The sequence below is a fragment of the Sebastes umbrosus genome, chromosome 23 (genome assembly GCF_015220745.1).
Source record: "Sebastes umbrosus isolate fSebUmb1 chromosome 23, fSebUmb1.pri, whole genome shotgun sequence".
NCBI lineage: Eukaryota > Metazoa > Chordata > Actinopteri > Perciformes > Sebastidae > Sebastes > Sebastes umbrosus.
Window position 1 is genome coordinate 7,010,448 of NC_051291.1, and position 23,247 is coordinate 7,033,694.

General features: G+C 39.6%; 2 protein-coding genes across 2 annotated transcripts in view; one reads left to right on the forward strand and one right to left on the reverse strand.

Moving 5' to 3' along the window:
- LOC119483159 (thyrotropin-releasing hormone-degrading ectoenzyme-like) overlaps positions 1-23,247 on the forward strand; it is a 153,482-nt gene that overhangs the window by 95,782 nt on the left and 34,453 nt on the right. The window contains 4 exon segments of the mRNA XM_037761244.1: positions 7,436-7,549; positions 21,994-22,066; positions 22,069-22,130; positions 22,490-22,555. Of these exon segments, the coding sequence (XP_037617172.1) occupies positions 7,436-7,549; positions 21,994-22,066; positions 22,069-22,130; positions 22,490-22,555 (315 nt within the window).
- si:dkey-77f5.3 (uncharacterized protein LOC326903 homolog) lies at positions 16,018-17,518 on the reverse strand. The gene is made up of 2 exons (XM_037760326.1): positions 17,082-17,518; positions 16,018-16,874 (listed from the first exon to the last, which is right to left on the reverse strand). The coding sequence occupies exons 1-2, from the start codon at positions 17,258-17,260 to the stop codon at positions 16,070-16,072; spliced, it is 984 nt and encodes a 327-aa protein (XP_037616254.1). The 5' UTR covers positions 17,261-17,518; the 3' UTR covers positions 16,018-16,069.

Here is a 23,247-nt window from a genome sequence, read left to right on the forward strand (position 1 = left end):
GGTCAGTGGCCACTTAAATCCCCAACCTGCCACTCACACAACGATTAATTAAGCAGGAGCATTGAGAGTTTGTTGCGAGTGTTGTGTTGATTTCAAATTCAGCCAGTCAGAGTTGAAGACGCTGTGGAACTCTTTCTAGTCTCACAGATGTGTAGATGTAAACAGTGTTTGTGCCAAATGACAACCACAAGACTCACTTTGTGTTGGCTGTCATGGAGCCGTGAGGAGCTCCATCCAAAACAGAAAGAAGTGTAAATCAGATTCAGTCCCTCTGCTGAAGAGAGGGATGAATATTTATCAGCGAGGGTCAGACGGAGGGAGGAGAGGAAGAGGAGGATGATCAAAGGCAGCAATCTGCTTTGTTCTGAGAGAGAGAGAGAGAGAGAGAGAGAGAGAGAGACGGGAAGAAAGAGAGAGAGAGAGAGGTGAAGGAAGGAAAGACTGAAGGTGTTGAGAGAGGAAACGGCTCTATTCTCTTGTTTTAATTCAATGCATCATTAGTTTGAAATTTTAGATTATTTTAAGCATGCTAGCAACTGCAATGCTGTTTCTAAAAATAAAAAGTAATCCACTACACTGCTGTGTCACTGTACCACGGTTCCCACAACACTGTTTGTTGTCTCACCAGAATATTCTCCCCGGAGGATCCCTGCAGCGAGGCGCTGGCAGAAATACTGATATATAGCAAACTGCTCTTTGACTGCGTTAAGTGGTTATCGGGGGTCAACGCAAACAGAAAAACAAAAGAAACAAAGCCCTGTTATTTCACGGAGTCATCTGCTAAATTATTCCCTGGGTCAGACTGCACTACCCTCTAATTGGTTGAGGTTATTGAAGCTGTGTGCTCTCAGGGAGGAAGGTGTGCAGCCTGGAAAAATACTGTGTAGTTTTTTGGGGATTGGGGAGATGGGGGAGGAGGGGGCGGGCGTCATGTTTACTTACAATTTTCTGCTAAAGAAGACACTGGCTATGAGTATCAATCACACAATGCAGTAAATGAGTCTGTTTACTCATCCAGCAGACATGCTGTTTGCATCCACCTCATGAATTTAAAGGTAGGGATTGTAATGCTGAAAAAAACTAGTAAGAGTATGCTAGATTAAAAAAATTATCCAACCTAAAAAATCCAGCCCAGTATTGCCAACTCTTGTCCAACGAAAGTAGCTGGAAGCACTAGCTCCAAAAGTCCCTAAATCTAGAGAGAAAGTCACAGACAGTCTGTCCCTTCAGGCCTCCCTCCAAAATGATCATTATGAACGTAAACAACAAACATGGCTATTGTTAGGTAGGTAGGCAGGCATTTCGGGCTGAATTAAATGATTGGACAGGCTTATTACAGCCCACAGATACAAGTTTTTTTTCTGGGTTTTCTTTGTCAGAACATTTGATTTATTGATTGCTGTTGGGATGAACCATAGTTGTTAGATTCCTTGGCATCTCATGCCTCTGTGACTATTGATTCCTCTTATTGATGCTTTCCGACAGTTACGCATGCACAATGACGCGTACGCACGCCGTATCATGTTTCAGTAGCTACACTGTGAACAACAAATCAGTGTAGAGATCAGCAGGATGAGGTGTTCGTAACGTTAGCTGTTCGCAGCCTGTGGGCAGCACCGTCCTGACTGGTTAAATAACGGAGCTACTAACGTTAACTGGAGGTGCCATTGAGTTATTATTATGAGGCGTTCACTGTTATTTACCATATATATCATATTTTTTTTATGTAAAATATATCGAACATTGAATGACATCAGATCTAAAATGTTGTTCTTCATTTAGCGCAGAGATTTCAAAGTGTCAGATACAATTTCTTAGTGGCAGGAAGTGAAAAAAGTTAATTTCAGACCCTGGTTCAGAGTAATCAGAAATGTAAGTATGTATAAAAAATATGACTCCCCATCAATACCGCTGTATAGTTTTCAAAGTTTATTAGATGAAGCAGCGACCTCCTAGAAACGTCCTCATCCTATATATGTGTGTTGGTGGTGTCCGAGGTTATATCGTGTTTCTGCTCAGCATTCATCCATCTGTCTCTGGTCTTTTCTCGGCTTTTACTAAATCTTATGGAGAGACCTCCCTCCATTCCTCCATCCCTCCATCCTCTCTCGACTCTCTGCTTCCTGACTCATCATCCTTCCTCCTGATGTCGGACTTTACTTTCCCCGAATCCTCCGCCTCAGCAGTCTTTGGGGTTCAGCTTTGCATCGCTCCACTCCTGCAGTTTACGAACCCCACCCACGATGCATGCCTGTAACCACGGCAACAGCAGAACCGTAGCAACCCCAGTCAACTTCCCCCCCCCATGGCAGAAATGGCCGACCCACTGGAGGCTTTTTTAATGTTTAATGAGGCTCAAACAGGATGAGAGATGACAGAAGCGCTAATGAAGACAAAGCGCGTTGTAGAAAGCACAGAAGTCGTCATTTTTAATCATCGGAGCGGTCGTAACCACCACAGAGGATTAGTTTCTCTCCATTGAGTCTGTCACTACCACACCAAGAGGCTCTCCAGTGTAAAATTAATTATATTTTCTATTTGTTAGGAGGCCCAAGCACACTGTACCAGCATGAAACCAATTTGATGAAAAGTGAAAAACTTACTGACCCACTTCTAACATCAGCAGCCAGCTGGATAAAGGCTACAATCCTCTCAAAGCAGGAAAAGAGGAATCAAATGTAAACTGTCATGTTTAATGAAAGAGGAGCTCAGCAGCCGTTGTCTGATGAGGGGGAAAAAAAAGAATCAAAGATTTGGAAACTGATTTTACTGCAGTTTGATCAGAATACCAAATAATTAAACAGAGAAATCTCACTAAATACTCATTTGATCCTCGTTTTTTTCAGTAATGTAATAGGTCCAAGTGGTTATATGGGAGTTTATGACTATCTTTACATAGTGCAGACCTGAGGTTATTACTGCAGAGAAGTAAAATCCAGTTCACTCTTTTGACATTTAGTTGTAATGTTAGGATGACATTCAGCTTCCACACTCCAACTGTTGAATGCCACTCTTGGTATATATTGCTAATATTGGTAGGGGTGGGATTTTTTTTTTTTTAGGATTTTGAAATAGATTTTTTTAATACCAGAATCAATATATTTGCTTGATTTAAGTCTATGTGGAGGTAGAAGGAAGTTACCGCTTTTATTGTTGTAGTCTGAGTAACATGACGTCATATCCGTTCCGTATCCGTCAACCAAAACAAACCTCAGCGAGCTGAAACGACAAAGCAGAAAAAGAGTGGGCGTGGATACGACCTGCACCCTCACATGTTAAATCCAAAGTGGTAAACACTACACATCCAGTAAAGTATGGAAACACTTGGAAACACCAGATTTAAATGGTGCTTTGGTGTGATTCTTTGTGGAGAAACTCAGATTTTACAGATCTGTCGATTAAATCAACTGATCGTTTAGTACAAAATCGTATGAGTGTTAGTCAACTAAGAATTTATTTGGTCGAGGACAGCCCTTATTGTAGTAACAAACTGAACATATACTTTCCTAAAATCTAAGATATCTTTGTTTTAACAGTAAAAATTAGATATTTTCTGCAGACAGAGAGAAGACAGATCGAGCTGTTGAACTCTACAGATTGGTTTTCACGTCTGCAGGTGTAGTAGAGACCTCACACTCCTCATCCTGCCAGTACAGCATCATCTGGCGGTGTGTTGTTTTCCATGAACTGCAGAGGGTCTCCAGTGTGACAGGAGCTCTGCCTCGGGGAGCTGAACCAGCTGCCTGTTGAGCCAGGCAGCGGCAGCAGCTGAGCAGCCTGCCAGCTCCCACAGGGTGGTCGGTTTGAATCCCTGCCCAGACGCTCAGTCGACCTGCCAGGAAGTGGAGGCAGTTAGTATGCATGTGTGGACACATCGCTCTGCTTCACTACGTCTGCAGCCGCAGACTGTGAGAGATGTGGAAGGAGCTGTCCAACATTTTATGGAATAAAAGGCAGAAAAGTTTGACTTAAAAGAACTGAGGACTCCGTTTGAGATGGTAGAAATACACCAAACTGTTTTAATGTTATATATATAAAATGGCTTTGGAGAAAAGGTCTTGTCTGGCTCATGTCATCATATGGGATAGATGGTAAATATAGGAAAGATTCCTGTGTTTACAAATGTGTGTTGCGGTCACATCATTTGACAGTGTAAGACGTTTGTATGATTGCAACATGTGATTTTTAGGTTGTAAACGGGTCAGTTTTAAAGCTAGAGTGAAGATACTGGTATCATATGAAACTAGAAAACCTAAAGAATCCATTGGTACCAACCATGTCATACTAGCTTGTCATGAAGGAGGTTAAATAATGCTGGAATTTTGGCGAGGAAAAACTGTCATGGTCATCTTCAAAGGGGTCCCTTGACCTCTGACCTCAAGATACGTGAATAAAAATGGGTTCTATGGGTACCCACGAGTCTCCCCTTTACAGACATGCCCACTTTATGATAATCACATGCAGTTTGGGGCAAGTCATAGTCAAGTCAGCACACTGACACACTGACAGCTGTTGTTGCCTGTTGGGCTGCAGTTTGCCATGTTATGATTTCAGCATATTTTTTTATGCTAAATGCAGTACCTGTGAGGGTTTCTGGACTATATTTGTCAATTAATTGATTTGCAATAATAAATAAATACATACATTTGTATAAAGCAGCATATTTTTCCACTCCCATGTTGATAAGAGTATTAAATACTTGACGAATCTCCCTCTAAGGTACATTTTGAACAGATAAAAAATGTGTGATTCATTTGTGATTAATTGTGATTAAATATTTTAATTGATTAGTTGTTGCAGCCCTACTAATAAACATTTACAATATATTAAAAACGGCTTATCATGGCAGGATTCAGTGTTGCTAGATCAGATTGACAGTTTCCAGCCCAATCACAACTTAAAACCCCCCAATTCAATAAAAAACAGCCCAAATCATAACAAAAACCAGTGTAAAACCGTAAAACCAGTACATGCGCGATAGAAAACACATCATAAGCATACAAAGCTTCATATCTGTATCAGATAACCAAAGATAAAATGTTAGATAAACAGGCTACCCACAAAGAGTGTAGTCAGACAACCAAATACACAAATTAGTCAATGTCAATGACATCAAGGTGAGTAGGTCCTCCGTTATACCAAAAGGCGACGGAACTCATGTCGATCAAATATTTCTTAAATTAAATGAGTAATTAATATGAGTGAATGGACCCAATGAAGTTGACGGAGTTTGACAGCTTGTTTGGTTTTCACAATATTTTCAAAACTCCACCAAATGTCGACAGAAGCCACCCAAATTTCATCAACTAGTCCGACTTAATGGGCACAAACCGTCCCAATCTGGCAACACGGGCTGAATTTCTAAAAGAAAGACGCACTGCCAACACTTAGAAATAAATTAATATACAGTTTGCTGCAATGATTCCTGCACACAGGCAGTTGTTAGGCCCTTTACTTGTATTTACCACTTCTACAACTTATCTTTAAAGTGCCACCGCAGCATCTCCACCACCTGCTAGTGTTTGATTATCAGCCTCATGTGCAGCAGACGCTCCATTGAAGTGGGTTTCACATTGGTTTGCACTGATGGAGGTATCTGTCCCAGTTTAGGCCCAGTTGGCTCCATTTACTCTAATTGTACAGAAGCCAGTATTGTTGTCGCCGTGAGGAGACTTTGGGGCGACATAATTAAACTTGACTTGTTTCAACTGCAGGATGAAGAGATGCAAATAGGCCTTAAACACACACACACACACACACATACACATATACAGTACGTGCACAGCCTCGCTCTGCTTTACATCCAGACTTTGATCAGCTGAAGGACAATTTAGTGCAGAACGCGTTGCCAGATATGCAGAGTAACCGTGCTGAGGTATGCAAACTGCAAAGTGTCTCTTTCCTGCTTTAATGACGCTTTAAAGTGAATTTAGAGGTAAACTTTTTTATAAGATCGTCTGCCATTCGCTCGGCAGCCGAAGCTTTAAAGGAACGCTCCGAACTCAGAAACAAAAGCTGGCAGGGACACACATTTGTTCCCAAACGTTGCACCGTTTTCATTCAGGCTGCGTTGCCAGGAAACAGCCTGGGTCCAAATGCATTACTCTTGTGGCCATACGTTCCACTATCAGCAAAGTTCAGTCTATTTTTCTACGTGCAACGCCTTTATTAGACTCCACCGTTGCTTCCGAGGCATCCTGAGAACACACTCGCGGTCCAATCAGGTGGAGGCGTGCCAAATAAATGAGCGCCAAACACACAGTTGTCTTTTGTCACACTTTGGGGGCAACACGGCTGGTTTCCCTGCAGCGTCTCTGATGAACAGGAGCTGCTTCGTCGGTCGGCTCAGGACAGACGCTCTGCTGGTTTTGGCGTCATTAGATGGAGACCAAGTCGGTCCTTCAGGAGGAGCAGGACTCTTCTCTCTCACTACTGAGAGGCTGGATTTAATTTGACTTTCTGTTTTTCATTGTCTCCAACATTGTTCCTTTTTGCAGTAATAATGTTTAGGTCAGTGCCTTTTGTGGCGTCTTGAATTGTTGCCACGCTAGCAGCTAGTGCTCCTAGGGATGAGAATGTCAATCTGTTGGTAGGTCCAGACTGGAATATCTCAGACCGTTCACGCGAAAGAGCGCCTTTCTTGATTTTCTTGATGTTATGCCAGGAGCCAGGTGGATTGGTCCAACAAACGCTTTCAACCAGGAGACCGCTGTTTGTCGTTGCAAGTTACGTTAGTGATGTTTGTGACGTGTTTTCCGTAGTTATGTTACGTTGTTTCTGTAGGTTTTTTTATTTAGTTTACATACTTCATAATTTTAAGCCCAACCATGATGTTTTTTCTAAACCTAACTAAATAGAAAAATGGCTTTTTGTCGAGGGAACCGGGGCGATGCTAACTTCCTTATGGACTACAAAATACGTCATCCCTGCACCACCTGCAAAACGAAAGACATTCCCATCACCCTCAGCTCTACTACGTGTTTAGTGCTAATTAGGAAATGTTTGCATGCTAACACGCTAAACTAAGATAGTAACATATAATCTGATAAAAATTTATGAATAATCATCATTTTGCATCAGGTTTAGACACGAACAACACTATTTTTTTCGTCATAAATAAATACAAAACAACACATTGCATTGTGGGATTGTTAGTAGAAAGGACTAAATTTATTAAGTTCCATTTTTGGATTTTTGGAGGGGCACTATATAGAGCAAAAGTTTCAGTTGTTTCAAGTCATCTTTCTCTATGTTGACGATGAAAATGTCTTCCTCTGTGTGAAAGCTCAACTTGTGAACCAGTTTGCTTTTATTTGGACATTTGCCCCCTTAAACGCACCACCATAATCTGTCCCCGTGAGTTTATAAATCATTTCAGATTAAAAAATAATACCTGATGGAGCATCACATCAATAATGTCTTCTGTGTCTTTCAGTGGTTTGGTGATCTGGTGACTCCGGTCTGGTGGGAGGACGTCTGGTTAAAAGAAGGCTTTGCTCATTTCTTCGAGTACGTCGGCACCGACTTCCTCTTCCCAAAGTGGAACATGGTGAGTAAAAAAACTTTATTCATTTGAAACGAGGTATTCATTAATCATTCATCATTAATCTTTCTGTCAGGTTTTCAAATACACTTTATTATATATTTCTTTAATTTATTTATATCAGATTTTTTTTTATTGAAGACAAACAGGAAATAACCTTTCAGTTCAGCACGTTGAGGTGATTTCAGATATTCTGAAACTCCCGTCTGCTCGCTCATGAAATTTAATTTTGTTTGGCCGTCTGATGGTTTCAGGTGAGTCAGCCGGTCAGACGTGAATTCAATTTTATTCAGAGTAAATCATTTAAAAGTCTCCAGACACCAAATACAACACAGGTAGAAAAAAACACAAATCTATTTTGTAAGAGACAAAAACAAACTGTGGTGATATGAAACCTAACGAGTTCAGAGTCTCTGTGGACTGGTTTTATTGGTGACGGTTGTGTTTTGGCAGGATATACAGTAATTCCCAGTGGAAGCTGCTGACAGAAGGTCTGAGGATTATCCAAAGTAACTGGGACACTATGTGTGGACGCTTTGAGTAACTTTAACAAAACCCCATTCAGCAGCATTATACTGGGTCTGGTGGCAGAATAAAACAGAAAAGGTCTGCATTGTTAGATACCACTACAGGGAGGAGAGGAATATGGTTTTCTGACCCTTTTTAAACCACATTTTTTATTCTTTATTTTCCACATTGTCAGCAAATCCCAAGAGCAGACCAAAACCAACAATATGTTGGTCCGTCTGTCTCAATACTAAGCTCATTGGTTCCTACTGAAATCTTTAAAAACACAAATATACAATATAGTTTCATCAGTAATATCCTATAACAGCTGGTCGCTAGGGCTATGTATTTGGAAGAATATGGCGATACGTTATGTATCATGATACTAGGGTTAACGATTCAATATATTGTGATTATTGCTGTCAAATTAACGCAAATTTGTTTCAATGCCACAAATTTCTTTAACGCATTAACGCAACTTGTGATTTTTAGGTTGTAGTCGGCTCAAGATGGCCATGCCAGGTTTTGCCTCGCCAAAATTTAGCGTAAGTTTGGAGCGTTATTTAACCTCCTTCACCACAAACTAGTATGACATGGTTGGTACCAATGGATTCTTTAGGTGTTCTACTTTCATACGATACCAGTATCTTTTCTCTAGCTTTAAAACTTGAACCCGCTACAACCTCTGAAAAACAGAATAGCGGCTGAAAACTAAAAGAATATCCTCAGACTTTAATGACAATATTTAATTATTATTTAATTTAGTGGATGAGCCAAAAACAGCTCCTCCTTTCTGGATGTTTTTCCATAAACTGCTCTAAGTTGACTTTCCAGAATATGTCATAATATAAATTGAGATTTTTGACATTAAATGACAACATGGATGATTATATCTACTACCGGTTAACCAACCAAGGGTTAAACTGACTGCAAGCACACTTTAAAAAATGTTAATGAAGCTTCTTTTCTCATTGGGTAAATGTCAATTTGTAAGAGCGGAAGAGACGAGAGGAGGAGGTGAATATCGATTGTTCTCTGCTCTCTTTAAAACATGAATATTTCATATTTTCGATTATGAAGTCGAAGTCTATTTGTTTCACATCAGTTATCTGTTGGTGGATGTTCACCTCTGACCTGCTGTCTCTCTGCCTCCTTATATTCAGCTCAGATTAACAGATATAACGCCGTCAGTGAGTGTTTTAGTGGTGGAATAACTAACTCAAAATCTTAAGGCGAGACACTACTGGCAAAAACATTGTTTGGTCAACTGGTTAATTTAGAGATTTTGGGTTATTTCGCTTCCATAACATGTCTTCTTTCAGACTAGTGGAAAGAAAACATCCAAAATTCACATTTAGGTGTTTATTTGATTACTTTGTCTATTTACGTCTGTAGATTTCTACTAAATTCACCAAAGGTCAGCATTAGATAATGCCTCATTTGCATATTTAAACATAACATTTCAGAAAACTTGCAATACAAAAAAGAATTGTTTTAATGTCAGAAATCAACTGGTGAAGTTTCATTGTGATATCTATTAGTTCATTTTTTTTTTACCCTATTCACCTGCAGTGTCTTCAAAATATAATGAAATATTAACAATCCGTATCTTTAAAATGAGTTTTTTCTCAGACTATGAGTCAGAAATCTCCACTTCAGCAGCACTTACATCCACCAAACTTCCCAGTTTCATTCCTCTCTATATTCTGAAGGTCTTTACAGAGGGGTTTGTTCATATATCATTCATAGCCTTATTTATACAACATTTTATTCATAAAAACATGGAGGAAATAGATTTTTTTATGGCTGTTGGCAGTATTTTCTGATTTATGGAGTGATAAAAAGAGATATCCAAAATTCACTCTGTAAAAACCTTTGACTGTAATATGTCAACAAAATGAAACAAGAATTTTAAACCTGGTTTTATCCAATATTCAGATTTCTGTTCTGGAAATGTATGAAAATTATCACATATTTATTAAGATAATGTCTCATTTGCATATTTAAACATAACATTTTAGAAAACTTGTAATACAAATATAATACCCTTAATATCAGTTATCAACTGGGGAAGTTTAATATCTATTAGTTCATTTTTCACCCTATTTACCTGTAGTTGTCTTCAAAATGTATGAAATTAAAGGCCGGTTTCTCTAAATTAAGTTTTTCTCAGACTCTGAGCCAGAAATCTCTACTTCAGCAGCATTTATATCCACCAAACTTTCCAGTTTCATTCCTCTCTATATTCTGAAGGTTTTTTACAGCTTTTTTTCATGTTTCATATGATACCAGTATCTTCACTCTGGCTTAAAACTGAGCCGATACAACCTAAAAATCACAAGTTGCTTTAAAATTTACGTTAACGCATTATTACGGCGTTAACTTTGACAGCCTAAAATAAATAGAAACTGTTTCCAATGATGAAATCCATCAAATCACACTTCAGGATTCTCTCACGAATTAGGCCAACTAGGCTGCTGCAGAAGTAAAGAAGATATCGTCCAATAAATCTGCTTTTTACTGCTCCAAACTTATTATATCGGTTGATCTCTAGTAGAAAACACAAATAAGTATAAGTCCAGTTAATTTCCACCACTGAGGTAAAGTTGGGGTCAGTCCCTCATTACTGCTCTATTGTGTTCATACAAAACAGATATTACAGTTGTTGCTCACTATAGAAAAACACATTGTATTGGTAATTGGAAATTAAATAAAGATAATTAAATGTTGGACCACAGCGAAAAAGTCCCATTTTCATAATTTGTCTTTGACTTGTTTCTACAGCACTTGCAAAATAAACCTTTTTAACTTTTTAAAAAACACTCCTCTGTTGCACAAAACACTCACTGTGTGTTCATCCAGGTTTTCTCTCTCTATTCAGATGGGTATGAGCTGCTTGAAAAGGCCACTAATGTGCACATTCTCACCTCTCTTCAGGTGATCAGCTTGAATAGGAGCTATACAGCGATGAAAAGTTGGCTGTTCAGCTGCTTTAATGACTCGCCCAAACAAATGCAAACACAAACCGTTGTAAACAGATTAAGGAAAGACCAAATGTGGTCTTTTATTGTGTTGTCTAATCCCACTGATGCTAAAGAAATGCATGAGTTGGGTCGAACCCGAGAGATCTTGAAGTCCTTTCACACCCGTTTGGTACATTTTCAAATGAAGTCTGGTGTGTTTGCTTTGTTCAGACTGAACATTTTCTGCCTATCCTTCAGTATTTATGAGGTCTTGTTGCAGCCTTGACTAAAACCAATTATTTTTTCACACTCTCTTTGTGGACCATCAGATATAATAAAAGGACCCATCAGGTCCAGTAAAGACTTCCTTTCACATTGGATTTTCCTCCTATGGCTCCATGCAGAGCTGAAGAAGCAATATGACAGTTAGACGAGAAACAAAACTACAGGTGTGAAAGCAACCGACTGAAAACAGCTAAAAAAATGCTGGTTCTCAATGTCCTGCTAAAGACTCTTATTAGTTTGGTGTGCGGCACCTTTCTTCTTCACAATTTAAACGTGTTACTTTTCCTATAATATGTGTACCATGTGTTGCTCTCTGGCTGTAAATATTGCAGCTGTCTCTTTATGTTAGTTTTGAATTGATGTGACGAGTACACCTCTTAAATATGTGTTTTTAAAGTCACAGTTATCTCACGTTAGCTCTGAGTTGTCTTTAAAATACCTAAATCCTGGTTTCCCATACACATGAATGTCCGGCTCGAGATCTGCCGCCATAGTTTCCACCTCTGGTCTTTTTCAACGTGATCTCATCCCTATTCGTCATATTTTGCCACTTGGGCAGAAACCCCCAGCCTTGTTTTGGCGTAGTTTCTTGACGCAGAATGCTCACATGTAATTAACGTTGTGAAATGGTCACAGTTACCGTTATAACATGTGGTTTACGTTGTGAAACGGTGGCGGTTAGTTTTAGACAACAAAACTACTTGGCTAGGGTTAGAAAAGACATCATGGTTCGGCTGAAATAATAAGCGTGCTTGTAACGTCAGGTAAACTGCGGACATATGGGCGGGTGGGGTTTGCATTGGAGTTATGCCGGGTACACACAACACGAGAATCGTAATAAGATTGGAGCTCAGAAATGGGAGGACCAACTTGTTGATTAGAGTTTATTTAACGTGTTTCCATGACTTCATCCATCCATCCTTCGTGGATCTCTAATTATTCCTGCCCGGTGTCTGCCATGCCATTTGATTGCGAGAAGCATAGGGGCCTACTACGTTGTAAAAGTGAAAGTGAAACTTCTAACACGTAACACGTTCTAACACATAAAACTGAATGAAGTGTTACATTTTGAAACAGTCTAATCGGCTGTTTTAGGTAACATAAATAAAAGAGAAACACATTTCTGAGAGGCGGGGATCTTTAAGGAGCGATATAATGCATCCTGATTGGCTCAGTGATTGATTGGTTGGTTGTAATACAGAGCGTATTTCCTTCCTCGTCACGTTCTCATTTGCTTTTAATTTTCCTCTGCCGTGCTCTCTTCCTCTCCCTGCAGCGCCGTGACTCGCTGTTGATGGAAACAGCCTTTTTTAAATAAAAACCTGTATAATAAATAAATTGCTTTATCAGGAACAGACCGCTTTATCATCGTTCTGCTGGTTATTGGGGAAACACTTTGTTTCTATTAAAGCGTCCAGCCGTGCAGAACCACAGTAACAGGGATTTAAAAATGCCATGTCGCTCAGAAGCAGACTGTGTGTGCGTGCGGGAGATAAGGTGTTTGGGTGTTACACATTCCTCTATTGGAAGTAAATCACAACGTACTTCTGCAGAAACAAAGCAGGAAGAAGTGTGTGTGTGTGTGTGTGTGTGTGCGCGGTAATTTAAAGTTCTGCAGCGTTCACGGTTTCTCAGAGAAGTTCTCGTTGAGTTGGTCTGTCGGGGGCGGGTGGAGGGGGGAGAGGAATGGGACTTTTTGAGCGAATTTGAGGAAGGATTAATTTCTAATTTTATTGTGTTTTGAGCTGACTCACTCTGTGCATCAAACCTGAGCAGAATAACATAAACCGGGTTTTCACCTGCTACAGATCGGGCTGAATATTATCTGCAGGAAAAGCACTTTTAGAGAAGGAGGAATCGGATATCGATCGGCGCCAGTGGAAGGAGGTGGAAGAGGTCAGGAGTCCTGACTTCCTCTCCTCAAGAGCCAGTTTTATCTTTCTTCTTATAAATAAAATGTATGTCCAAATAAGTTATGTAAAGTTTTATACAACAAAGAGAAACAAGAGGGTTGAAACTGAGCAGCAGACGGATCTTTAGCCCACTGGGTTAATCTGTCCTCAGAGGAAGGAGAATTCACTCAAACTATGAGGGATCATTTTATTAAATTCAACAAATTTGGAGATTCATGGTTTTTACAGCCCAGTCGCAGAGCAGTTAAAGAAATAGTCATGAAATTTAATGTATTGATTCGTGTACATAGACATTTTTTTCAGAAGTCAAATTTAATTTATTCTATCACGTGACTTTCTGTACTTAACTTACGCCACTTCCGTTCTTCTTTAAACCCAAACCGTGATCTTTTCCTAAACCTAACTGAGTAGTTTTGTTGCCTAAATCTAACCAAGTTGATATATTCCTTACTAACTAAGTAGTTTTATTTTGAAAAGACTGGAGTGGAAATTTGTAAGAATAAGCACGAAAATATGTTGTTGAAAGTCGTGCTGAGTGTCACAAATAAAAGAGAAATTTGTGTTTATGTAAAGGGAATTTCCAAATGTATGTACATGTGTATTATTGTAAATCAATTAACAACACAAAACAATGACAGATATTGTCCAGAAACCCTCACAGGTACTGCATTTAGCATAAAAATATGCTCAAATCATAACATGGCAAACTGCAGCCCAACAGGCAACAACAGCTGTCAGTGTGTCAGTGTGCTGACTTGACTATGACTTGCCCCAAACTGCATGTAACTGCATGTGATTATCATAAAGTGGGCATGTCTGTAAAGGAGAGACTTGTTGATACCCATAGAACCCATTTTCATTCATATATCTTGAGGTCAGAGGTCAAGGACCCCTTTGAAAATGGCCATGACAATTTTTCAACGCCAAAATGTAGCGTAAGTTTGGAGCGTTATTTAACCTCCTTCATGACAAGCTAGTGTGACATGGTTGGTACCAATGGATTCTTTAGGTTTTCTAGTTTCATATGATACCAGTATCTTCACTCTAGCTTTAAACTGAGCCACTACATCCTAAAAATCGCAAGTTGTGTTAATGTGTTAAAGAAATTAGTGGCGTTAGAATGAATGTGCATGAATGCGTTATTAATGCCTTATATTTTACAGCCCTAATAAACATATAAACTATGAAAACTATAAAATTATCTGAGTATGTATTATTTATTTTCTGTTTTCCTGTGATTTGGGACAATAACGAAAAATAAAAGAACATCTGCAGCCTCCCCTCCTTTAAACAGTTTTCAGTGATTTGCAACGTTGCCCACGATGTTGTGATCAAACCCGTCTCTCTGGAGGAAAAGGAAGCAACATAAAACCTGATGGATTTTGGTAAATAAAGTTATTTATTGCAGGATTGATCGCTCCGTAACTTAACTTTACAAATAACAATAAAGTAGGTGAACAAAGGGGAAAAGGCCTGTGGGGGGTTGATAAAGCTATAAAATAAATGAAACCAAAAGGGAACTCCTTACAGAGAGTTTTTAAAGGTTGTACTGGCTCTAAACAGACGTAACACTTTATAGTAACAATCATTTATAAATGGTTAATTAAACTAAGTTAATAGTTAGTCTAGTTTATAATCTGAGGCCATAACAACTGACAAAGATATTAAAGGAACAGATACTTCAATGTAAACGGCGTCACAGCTTCATGAAAGTGTGAACAGATATCTCCTGTGTCATGTTATGCATCATAAAGCGTAGCGTGGAATCATCAGTATTGGTGCAGTGACAGCTCTCAGTTTAATAAACTGTTGACCTAAACTGTGGCAACACCTGCCAGGCATTGAATCAGAGAGCCGTCTGTCATCCAGACAAGTTGAAGTAAAAGAGGAGGAGGAGGAGGAGAGGAGAGTGACAGGGGTGGAAGTGAAGGAAGATGGAGGGGCGGAGATGTTTAAAAGTTCAGCAGCTGCTCCTGAACGCAGCTCCGACCCTCCATCTGTGTGTGTGTGTATGTTAGTGTTTACACTGACTGTTGGCCCATTAGCCGTCTCCACATGTGGGTCCATCTGGTTCATAATGGCCTCATGGACCAGATGGACCCCCCCACCTCCCTCTCCAGGTGACTTAAAGTCTCTGTTAATTAGAGCTGATGTCTCATTTAGTCTCATTTAGCCTCATTCGTACCTTTTTATTTTTCTTTCTCACAGAGTAATTTTGGTTTCATCCAAATGTGCCATTTCACTAATTGACTAAACTAATTGACTAATTATGTAATTTGTGGCGGTGTCCCCTGATTCAGCCTGTTTACCTCTGTGTGTGTGTGTGTCCTGTGTGTTACCGTTGACTCTAAAATGAAAGCAGTAGTCTGTCTTTACCTAGGAGTTAAACCTAGGACATACTTTCCACATTGTTCCCATAGGACTGTATATAAGAAAGTATGTTTGTTAATCGATTAAGATATTTAATCACAAATAAATACACGTTTTTATCTGTTCAAAATGTACCTTAAAGGGAGATTTAGCATAAAAAATATGCCTCAAATTGTAACATGTTAATGGATTTCCAATTTCCAATGGATTTGCATCTGTTTGGGCGAGTCTTTAAAGCAATTCAGAAGCCACTTGATGGACACATTTTCACCTCTCACTCCGCCTATTCAAGCTGATCACCTGAAGCAAGCAGCTGATAACCATTTGAATAGAGAGACAAACCTGGACGAACACAAATGAGCGCTGATTTGTAAAAGAAAAAAAAGACCCCCACAGAGGAATGTTCTTTTAGAAAGTACAGTTTATTTTGCAAGCACAGTATAAAACAAGATGAAACAAACATAAATGTGTGTGTAAATTGTTTGGACTCAATTTCCGCTAGGCCCTCCTTTGTTCTTCACAATCAGTCTCTGTACTTCTGACAAGCCTGTAATAACTTCATTACAGAACTTTTGGGTCAGTTTCGTGTCCCAAAAGACCTCTATAGCTCGGACAATTTCGTGTCTCGTGCGAGGCTTTACCTCCTTTCGGATGAAGTCTTTCATTGATTGCCAAACAAGCTTGACCGGGTTCAAATCCGGCGACTGTGGCGGAGTCCTCACCCAGTTGATCCCCTCAGACGCGATGCACGTTGCGGCGGCGGTATGCCTCGGATCGTTGTCCTGGAAGAAGCGATGATGCGACCCAAAATCTTCCCTGATGTATGGTGCTGCTATGTCTTTGATGATGGCGTTCTCAAAATAGTGTCTGTCCATGCTTCCCTCGAAGATGACCAAAGGACCTGGGCCGCGTCGTGATATCAGCCCCCAGACGTGGATCTTATAGGAATGTTTGGGCTGTGGTCTGTAGACAAGTTGGCCCTTTCTGCTGGCACAAAACCTGGAGGAGTGCTCCAGTGTTACCGTCGTTACGTCCGTGAACAATACGTCGTGCCACGTCTCTCCAGACTCGAGCCACTGAAGAGCCTGCTTTAGCCGAGCCTCTTTGTTGAGCTCTTTTGTGATCGGGCAGAAGACGGTCTTTCCAGATTTCCACCCGAGGTTCCTGCGGGCGCGGCGTACGCTGGTCAGGCTCAGTTGAACGCCGAAATCTGCTTCAATTTTCTGCTGCAAAGCCTGGGCCTTCATCTTATTGCTGCTCTTTGTCACCTCATCAATGGCAGTCAGGATATCACTATGAAAGTCAGAAAAAAGACATTAGACTGAAGCTAAAAGTGAGTCGAGCCGCTCAAAATGTGGGCCAGAAACGGACTAAAATTGTACAGTGTATGTCCAGCTTAATGAACACATTTCATACACAAATTAAAACTTGGCAGCTGTTTCAGAGATTGTCATAAAGCTCCACCGTGGTTGTAATCGTTCATTTAATTTGGTTACTTACTTGTGCAGTTTCCTCGAACATGAGCGGCGCGGTTGTCTCTCTTTGAAGTGATATCGCACCGTTCTCAGCGACACTTTAATGCCCAGGCTTTCAAAATGTTGCTGGATCTCGTGTGCTGATTTCCCACCGGACCGCATGAGACGAATCTGTTGGGAATGCTCTCTGTTGATGTGCGTCATTTCGGCTGTCTGTGGCGATGTCCACAGTTTGTGATTGTAGGGGCTGGTTTGTGCACACTTATTGTAGAGAGCACTCAAAGTGGGCGTGCTCCAATGAGCTTTTGCGATTGGCTGAAGTATGCCACAAGTGGTCTGACCAATAAGATTCAAGCCTGTTTACCCCACCAGCAGTTGACTGCCAGTTCTTCCCACCCCCTTCTGTTGTGTTACTCTAACTTATAATACAAAATTACATTCCCAACTGCATTATCAATTAGGTTTCAAGGGGAAATATGTTTTCTCCTGGATTATGGTCACACTTTTAAACAGTTTTAAACACGTGGTTAACATCAGAAATTGAAACAAAACAAAAAAACACCACAGCACTACTTTGTGAGGTTCAGTAGAAAAAAAAACCCTTCATAGTTTGTCTTAAAATTCCTACTAAATTGAAACAAAACAATAACAATGCAAAAAAACCTACTTATTTAGGTTTAGTAACAAACATCATGGATTGGCTTAAAATTACTACAAAATTGAAACAAAACACAATAAAAATGCAATAAAACTACTTGGTTAGGTTTAATAAAAAGACTTCATGGTTTGGCTCAAAATTACTACGCAATTGAAACGAAGCACATAAAAACACAACAAAACTAGTTGGCCATGTTTGGGCAACAAAACTTCTTCTTCAGGTTTAATAAAAAAACATTATCATTAAAATAAATTTAAATTGACTTTTAGTTTCACACAGGACACGAACGAAAGTCCAAATACGTCAAAAACAAATGCAATCCACAAAAAAATATGTTACCCTCGAAACGTAATTCAAAATGCAGTTAAGTAAAAATATAAAGTTTAGGAGACAGGGCTGCCTGAGAAGCTGCAGACTTAATTTCATAACCATTCATTTTCATTTCACAAGTTTTTTTTGCCTCTAAAATGAAGTGACTTTCTTATAAATATAAATGAAAATGCACACCATTAAAAAGCCTTTTTTTACGGCTCACAGTGTTGGCATGGTGAACTGCCCTTCTGTGCTTATTTTGTGTAATGAATGAGGTATATCAACATAAAGTAAAAAGTAAAATGAAGTGCTGTGTATGGACTCTAAAGGCTCCACACAGAATTTGTACTCAGTGTTACAAAGGCCCTTTCACTCAGTGCGACGGTCTAGATAGCGTGGGCTCGGGGACCTATAACGATGACACACCAACGGCCCATTAAGTGCAAACAAAAAGACACAGTCTAATGCTAATGATGTGTTCTGGGCTCAGTAAGTAGCCGACTACGAGAGAGCTCAATTGTGCAGTAGGCTCTACAAAACACTCATTTTTTATGTAAAACACGGTACACTGTCACAGCCCTGTCTTTTAGAATCACTTACACAAAAGTTCACAATATAAAGCAGCACACATAATTATTAAACATCTGTGGATGTTGTTGACAAGAGGGAGACAAGAGGCTGCACAGGTGAAAGGATGCAAGAAATAACAAATTAAGCTTTAATAAGCAGTGTGTCTTGTCTTTCTCTAACCACCATAACCCATAAAAGGTTATCTCCCTCCTTCTCTGGATATCACACTACAGCTCAAACATTGTTAGCATTGGCTTGTACACGACCATTAAACGTATCAACACACACTGCAGATTAGATTGTTATGGCTAACAACGACCGGAAATTATATCCCTAAAATGGACTCTAATCTTCTCTATTATCACCTCTTGATTGCTTGATTGAGCTACTGTAGACACATTACACCAATTTTGTCACATTCATATAAAAATCACTGGTTATTGTGTTGCTGTAAGTACTGCACAAAAAAGGAAAGCATCTAAAGTATGTCTTACCTGCCAATATCCAACAGTCATTCACTAAATTCATGAAAAAATATGTTTTATTGATGTTAAACATGTTTTTTTTTTATGTTACAAATACAGAAACCACACTATATTTCTTCTCCCGGGAGAAACTCCCCAGACTCCCTTAAAAAAGTTTTTATAGTTGTTGAGTTAAGGGGGAACTTAGGAAACTTTGTGGAACACTGTTTACCACAAATTATTAATTATTTGTGCCTTCTTGAAAATTCGGCATTAAATGTAATACATCAAGTTATTTCTTTCCTGTGTAAAGGAAAATGTGTTTTCTGAATTCTTTATGGGCTGGGAGAGTCAATAGCATTTTCATTCAGTGTTGTTTTTCCTCATTGTCAGACGTTTGGTTTATTTTGAGAAAAGAAAAAAACAAGTTGTGATTGAGCCACTATAGACACATTACACCAATGTGTCACATTCAAATAAAAATCACTGTGTATTGTGTTATTTGCTGTAATTACCACACGAAAAAAGGAAAGCAGGGGAACAATGTAAAGTGCGTTTTACTTGCCAAGATAAGCAGCACACTAACAGTTTAACCATTCCACCATTGAACTGAACTGAATCCATGAAAGAAGGCATTATTTTGACGTAAACATGTTGTTGTTTTTATTTTACAAATACAGTAACCACGCTTCTTTTCCAGAAAATAAACATTGTAAACATGAGTTTATGGTCTCAATCGCTAGTTTCAAGTCTTCTTCAATACAGCATGATGTTCATTTAGTAAATTATGGTCCCATTTAGAGTCAGATAGACCATAAAGCAGGAGATGCTTTAGGGCGTGGTTACCTTGTGATTGTCAGGTCGCTACCACAGTGTTGTCTGGTCTGGGAGTTGTCCGTGTTTTCATCTTACTTTAACTTTAACCCTTTCACAGTGTGTTTTCAGATCATCAAAGTTGGTTATAACATCTTGGTCGCCTAAAAATATCTTATTCAGCAGCGTTCGGTTTTGTACTTGATTCCACCCCTCTGGTGTCACTTCTGGTTGCAAAAAAAACAAGATGGTGATGGCCAAAAGCCAAGATGGCGATTCCCAAAACCAATATGGTGACGTCCAAAACCCAACAAGGTTATGGCCAGATGGTGACAGCCATCCACAGCGTCCACTTCTTATATACAGTCTATGGGCAAACTTTAAGTAAAATGGTGACACTATAAGACCGGCCCCTCTCCACACTTTCTGCTTCTACTCTTAAGTCCAGACTAATCTAAAGTATACTGTTTAACAAGATGAATATTTCATGAAAGTCAACACTGACAGAGCCACATCTGCCTGCCAAGAAGTAGCCTGATCCCAGTATACACTGTACAGTCTAAATCTTTTTGTTGAATCTAATGTTCATTAAAAATGTCAAGAAACTTTTGTTTAACTAGATGTAGATTCATTAAAACCAAATCTACTTAATAAACAATTTAAATCCATGAATTACACAGAGCCACCTTGGACCAAGAATTAGCCAGATCCCTGCAGATACTGTTAATTCAAAAAAAAAAAAAAAGTTCCTGTTCATTCACTTCATTAACGTCTAAAACTTAATAAGCCAACAATTCTATTGCTTAACAAGATAGAGGTTCATTAAAACCAAATCTCCATAGTAAACACTGTAATCCATGAATTAGACAGAGCCGCACTACTCCGGATTTAGCCTGCTCCCAGGGGTAATTTAGACAGAGCTCGTTACAGCTCAACATGTTTGCCAATGTCTATTAAAACCTTGAAACCAAGAGAGCAGAGGAGGAGGAAGAAGAGAGGTGACAGGGAAAGGAGTAATGAGAGGAAACAAAGAGAGGAAAGACCGACAACAACAAGAAAGGAAATGAGTGTAGAAATAAGTAGATGACATGATGAAAAAATGAGAGGAAGTAGAAGAAAATGACAAGATGAAAGAAGAGGAAATAAGCCCAGAAACTAGTGGATGAAGATTGGAAACAGTAGATAAACACAAATTACAATAAACAAAGATTAACCGGATTAATTACACAACTAAACCTCTGTTTACTCAACCAACTGTTCCACTACATGACAGTTTGTTGACCAACCAACTGATTGTTTTGCCAAAATACTGGATTATTTAACTGGAGTCTGGCGAAAGCTGAGCTGGGAGAAAACCAAAGCAAACCCCCAGATGCCAAAAAAACGTGGGGATCACACACGAACATTGTGGGAACAAATATCTGAGGCTCATATTTTTAGGGTTAAGTCGTGTTTTTATTGAAAGCTGAGCTGGAAAAAAAACAAGACAAAACAAACCCACATTCCAAAAATCATTTTGCAGAGTATTAATCACATCGTGGGGATCACACGCCAACATTGCGAGGACTCACCTCCCATATATGGACAGATATTTGAGTCCCTATTTTTAGGGTTAAGGCGTGTTTTGATTGAAAGCTGAGCGGGAAGAAAACCAAGCAAACTCCAGAAATCACTGGAGAATATTAATCACATTGTGGGGACTATTATGTGTTCACCACTAGCATTGTGGGGACTATTATCTGTTCACACACCAGCATTGCGGGGACTATTATGTGTTCACACACCAACATTGCGGTGACTATTATGTGTTCACACACCAACCTTGCGGGGACTATTATCTGTTCACACACCAGCATTGTGGGGACTATTACCTGTTCACACACCAGCATTGTGGGGACTATTATGTGTTCACACACCAGGATTGTGGGGACTATTATCTGTTCACACACCAGCATTGCGGGGACTACTATGTGTTCACACACCCAGCATTGTGGGGACTATCATCTGTTCATACACCAACATTGTGGGGACTATTACCTGTTCACACACCAATGTCGCCAACATCAGTGTTAATACAATGTCCCCATAAGTGACAAAGACGAATGTGTGTGTGTTTTCAGGAGAAGCAACGCTTCCTGACTGATGTCCTCCATGAGGTGATGCTACTGGATGGGCTAAGTACCTCCCATCCGATCTCCAGGAAGTGGAGCAGGCGACGGACATCGACCGAGTCTTTGACTGGATTGCCTACAAAAAAGTAAGAATTATTTAATCCTAATGAAATACAGGGACACAGTGATAACTTGAGGATTAGTTGGTGAGCTAGCTCGGTGGCTAATATGATAGCTTCCACCATTTAGGCTCTCCGGCTCTGTTTTTCCCTCAAGAATCTGCACTTTTAAGACATTTTACAATTGGTCAACAGCAGGAATTTGCATGTCAAAGTTCACTAAAGTTTACATGTACTTGAAAGCTCAACACTGATTGCCTCTGCAAGCTAATCCAGTGATCACAACAATTCCAATGAGATTAATTGGTTAGCGTCACGTTAACAATTAAGAGCATGTTTTCATATGTTATTGCATTTGAAAGTGTGTTTCTCTGTGTTGTCTGTAGGGGGCGGCGTTGATCCGGATGCTGGCGAACGTGATGGGACAGACGCTGTTCCAGAAAGGCCTCAATGTAAGTTCATGTCGTCCTGCAGGTCCAGCTGTGTATACAGAGGTTTATATCAAGGGACGACAGGGAGAGCTGGGTTTGGCTTTAAAATGGTCTGTCACCTGGATTCAGACAGAAGCTCTGTGTGTGTGTGAGCCATATTTTTGGCTAAACCCTGACTGTTTGGAGCATACTGAGTATACAGATGGGCAGTGAATAAATGGATTTGTTCTGCAGATTTTTTCCTGCTGTAAAACAATATTACAATCCACTGTGAGTGACCTGAATTCAACCTGAGCACAGACAGTGTTTTAAGTACCGGGGCTACAGAACTGACACTCACAGGACAGGACTGTAGCCAGGATTTTCTGAATACTCTTGTCATAAGTCCAAGTACCACCAGACACCAATTTGTATTCATATTTGATTAATTCAGATGTTTAAAAGCCTATTCTGCACTGCCAAGAGTAAAATTCTGGTGGGTCATTTCATTTAGTGTTGGCCTAAAATGAGTCAAAAGATACTAGAATGAGACGACACAATAGCACATTTTTAATCGTAGACTATACATGTTAACAATATTAATGTTCTTAAAGTATTCATATCCACCTCTTATTGTTTATTTATATATGCTTCTATACATATGTGTATCACTGTACACTTAACTGCTCTTTGCACTTATGGTTAAGTACTTCTACAAGTACTTATGCAATGAC